Source organism: Notolepis coatsorum (assembly GCF_963971535.1).
Source record: "Notolepis coatsorum genome assembly, chromosome: 11".
NCBI lineage: Eukaryota > Metazoa > Chordata > Actinopteri > Aulopiformes > Paralepididae > Notolepis > Notolepis coatsorum.
Window position 1 is genome coordinate 27,964,010 of NC_140175.1, and position 4,896 is coordinate 27,968,905.

General features: G+C 42.3%; 1 protein-coding gene across 1 annotated transcript; it reads right to left on the bottom strand.

Annotated features, from left to right (window-relative positions):
* Window positions 1-993: 993 nt before the first annotated feature.
* On the bottom strand, window positions 994-4,596 carry barhl1b (BarH-like homeobox 1b; the record flags this gene model as incomplete). Its single annotated transcript, XM_084324211.1, is given in 5 exon segments — window positions 994-1,178; window positions 1,181-1,278; window positions 2,089-2,159; window positions 2,161-2,309; window positions 4,122-4,596. Coding segments are annotated over 5 exon segments (978 nt in total).
* Between the last annotated feature and the right edge of the window lie 300 nt (window positions 4,597-4,896).

Sequence of the window (4,896 nt, forward strand, 5' to 3'; positions counted from 1 at the left end):
CGATAGGTTGTTCGACATGTTTTTTATCAAAACCAAAAGATTCTTCAGGTGATTGCCCCCCCCCCCCCCCACCTCTAACCAGGATAAATTGCTTCTTTATAAATTACGTGAAAATGTACTCAGCTAAAACTTCCAACTAAAAACTTGAAAAAGACGTTTAAATAGATTTATTTGTATTTTGTAACTTTCCTGCGGCCACAGCTCAGGGCTATAGAAAGTCCATCCCTGTTATAGGCAATAATGTCTGTCTCGATCGCCTATAGTTTCTTTTGGCTAATCTAGCCTAGTAGTAATCATTTTAAACTGGATCGCATGTGGTCTGATCAAGACGCACAAATGATAAAAGAAAATTATATTTAAATCAGGCTCTTTCGAATAAAATGCAAAATATTCTTATTTACATGTTTAATGGCTGACGTTTTTTCTTTTTTCTGTTCATCTGTAAGAAAAGTCAGGGACACATTTACAAAGAAAATCAAAATAATTTCTAATGATGTCATTGGATCCTCAAAGTATTCACCTATAAGCATGGAATGATAGGGTATTCGTTCCGGTGATCAACACATAGTGGCCCAAAGAAGGGCTAAATAAAATTTATAAATATAATAATAATAATACATGGCATTGGTAGGCTTAGTCAAAATTATAATTGTATGATATGTTGGTCAAAGTACCAACGACAATTTTACCTGTAAGCCATATAGCCTCGGTTGTGGCGAACACTGAAATTGGACAAAAATAAATATATAACTTAAATGCATAGTGAAAATAAATAAATAATATATAAAGCTCATGTCCCCCCCTCGAAAAAATAATAATAATAAATCTATCCACAAAGACTTCGAGTATGAGTCATGAAAGTCTCTCCACATGGCTTAGCCTGCAGTCTAGGCTATGAGTCCCCAGCTAGGCCGCCCTTATATAGTGTCCTCCTCTCTTTCGAGTCCCGAGCTGCCAAGGATGTGGCGTCAAATCTGCAGAGGCCGCGCGGGCTCACCGCTGAATTGGCCGGGAGAGCACGGAGAGTGGGGGCAGTGGCGGCGGCTCGCCGCCCCCCCCAAGGCCGTGCAGGAGAAGCCTCGGAACAAGGGGTCTTTGCAAATTCGGAGGGGGCACGGAGGGTCCCCTGTACAGGTAGAGCGCGGCCCCAGGGTCCAGGTTGGACACCAGGCTTGAGGGTAAAAGTAAGGGGACGGGAACATCCTCTGCAGGGCAGAGTAATTCCCAGCCTCCGCTAACAGTTCGAGTCCAACGGCCGTCTGTCGCTTCCACTTTGTCCTAGAAAAGTAAAAAAAGAAAACGACAATTGTTATTATGGTGTATATGACCCAGGCATAAATGCCCAGTGTGTGGCTGTATATAGGCTATACGTGGAGCAGAACACAGACCACTGTTTGGCCATTGGTTGAAAATAATTGGTTTAACCCATTTTGTAAAATTATTCATTTTTAATTTGTGATTTAACTTGAGGGTCAACTCATTTGATTAAAGCAGAAGCAGACAGATTAAGTATGTAAATATGAAGAAAAAACAAAAAGATAAGATTTAACAGCACCCTGTCACTTGTGATATACCAATGGTATCTGTTAGATTACCACAACTTGTTGTGGAATAATTCATTATAAAGATAATTGAGTATATATATAGTGGTTTGTTTGAATTATTTATATGCACACATGCAACAATACATTATTCATAGTCCAAAGTGTTTTTGTGTTTTTATATTTATTGATGGCATTATAGATGCCTGAATTTGAGGAGTTTTCCAAAAAACGAATTCCAAATTGTCTAAATAAAATGTTCTACTTTCTATGTTGTGTTTTCCCCCTTAACTCCCTTTCTTATCGGGTTTTTAAATTGTGATTGGGTATAAGGTGCTGTAGCCCAAGACATTTCATCATCTGCTGGTGCACAAAGACTTAGTTGAACTTTGTTGATCATAGCCTAATAGGCCTATACTCTCTCTCTCTCTCTCTCTCTCTCTCTCTCTCTCTCTCTCTCTCTCTCTCTCTCTCTCTCTCTCTCTCTCTCTCTCTCTCTCTCTCTCTCTCTCTCTCTCCCTCTCTCTCTCTCCCAGTCTCTCCTCACCTTCGGTTCTGGTACCAGGTCTTGACCTGCGTGTCCGTGAGGTTGAGTGAGGCGGCCAGCTCCATGCGGTCCCTGCACGCTCAGGTACTTCTGCCGCTCGAAGCTGCGTTCCAGCTGGGCCAGCTGGTGGTCCGTGAAGGCCGTCCGATTCCGGGGTTTCTTCAACCGAATCTGAGAACTATCTCTGCTGCTGGAGATCTCTCTGTCCCCCTCCTCTTTCACTGCGAAACAAACACCAAAATTGAAGCCTCATTCATATACTATTTTATTTTTAAATGCCTTATTTTTGTCAGTGCAGGTCAGACTAAAAAACAAACCATGCCTTTATTATATCGGGGTGATACTATTTATATTCTAATAATATCAGCATTTGACAGTTTGAAATCTTGGTTCACACTGGATGTTTGATTTAAGCCTAAATTGTTGTGAAAAGCTATGCCTCTCAATATGCATGCTGTTTCTCCATCACTAGCCTTCTTTGTTCTTTTTTTTTTATGGTGTCAACTCAGGACCTGCACTGATTCTCTGTCAATTCTCAGCTTCGCACCAGGAAGGGGAGAAGCGAGGCGAGAGATCTCGGTAGTTGAATAGTTGAGTCGTCTCATGGAAGCACAATAATCCGCCTAATTGAGCCACAGGGGAAGGGGGGGCCTTTCAACCGCAACCGGAGGGGAACTTCACAAGACCGTGGAAATGAGTGAAATAAAGAACCGGACGGCCTTGCGCTGCGTTACAAATCTGATTAGCAGCACCGCGACAAATTGCATCAAATCCCTGAAATATTGGAGGCGGATTCGCGGAAATCAAAGTACCGTATATATAGGCACTATATCTTGACTTTGGTCCTTCAATCTTCAATTAACGCATCGATGAGAATCTCACACTGTGTGACACACACACACACACACACACACATGACACACACACACACACACCTACACACACAACACACACACACACACACACACACACACACACACACACACACACACACACACACACACACACACACACACACACACACACACACACACACACACACTGCTATAGGACTAATTGATCATTTAAGGCCTATAGCTATAGTTTCTATAGCAAAACATTTTCAAGAAAGCCATACTTCATGTATTCTTATTGATCCAATAATAATAATAATAATCTGAGAAGAAGAGGAAATAACAATAATATACTAATAATACATATACAGTTGGCCTATAGAATTATACCTTTATTTATTTTAGTGGATTGTTTTTGTTCTGTGTTGACTTTTGTTGCAGTATAGTCTTCTAGAACGGTTGTCGTCGTTCCAGGCACCGCTTCATTAAACTGTCAATGGGGGTGACATGTCTGTTATGGCTGACATGATTGGAAACAGACTGACTCTTCATTTATCTGGAGGCGACCCTGTCATCTTTCCCTCTCATGCCTTTCTGACATCAACAGATGCTGTCAAGACATTAATGCAAGCAAATGCGTTAGATTTGTTTAAAAGCATATAGATAAATAAATAGACGTTATCGCAATATCGCTGCAGGGTCATATGTTTCCACTTAATATGGCGAATGTTTTTTAAGGCCTATCGATGATGGGTTATTGTCAGGTTATTTATGATTACGTTTACAATATATTATAAACGTTCATTTCAGAGGGCTTCTTTAAACTGCCTGGATATAAGCCAAACATTATAGTTTTTCTTTTTCTTTTTTTTTTTAATCGTACGTTTTTATTACAACCGTGTCCGTGTGAAATGTTTTAGCAATACTCCACTCTCACGAAGAGGTATACATTACACTTAATCTAAAATGTGTTCTACCAGATTAACACACTCAGAAAAACGTCTATATATGCGGCACCTATTTTTTTTAAATATTATATTAGAACTTTAGCCTTTTGGATTATTATAATAGATTAGATAGAGGTATGGACGACCTATTGAGTTGACTATTTCATGCACCATTTCTGTTCAGATTTCCACCGTCAGCCACGAGACACATGGCTACATCAGACCTTCATAGTCGATTACATATTTGTCTTACCTTTATATTCACTGTCGGATGACGAGTTGCTGTGTATTTTGTCCATGAAGTCCTCTGCTATTTTTTGGACAAGCCTCCCCGTCTCTTGCGTCGGCTGCCCATTGCTTGAGTATGGCGCGCAGGCGGCGAGTGGTTTACAGTCCGCGAGGATGTCTCTGATGAGGAAGGACGAGGTTACGGTCCGCTGCTGCTGAGCCTGTGACCCGGCGGAGATCTGTCCGTGCTGCTGCAGGAGGTGAGGCGGGAGACCAATAATACCGTGACCTTGCCTCAGCGCCGATACCTCGTCCACGCACTCCCTCCTCGGCGACGGAGGAGAGGAGCAACCGCTCTCCGCGTCGGATCTCGGGCTGAACTCCAGCGGCGAGCGGCATTCCCCCCCTACCGAACTGTTCCCCTTTGACACCGGACTCCCAGGCCTGCGGGAGAGTAACGAGTCGATCCCAAAACTGGACCCATTGGCGGACGCCTCCATTGTTGTTCAGCGGCAGCTGAGTTCTTCGAGGCCTCAACTCAAACTATACCATTGGTATACTCGGACAAGTTTGTGCTGTTTATCTCAGTTGATCCCGCAGGAGTATCCAACGTGTTTCCGACCTATTGGCTATACGGTGTGTTCTCGTCCACTGTGCCTTCCCAATTGATTATTAAAAAATATCTCCAGGTTATCGACGTTACATTAAATACAATTATCGTCTATGCATCCGAAATTTTGCTATGGCTGTCCTCTTGAAATCGATGCAGCAGGTCTCTTATAGGAGATTTTGAGCTTCCT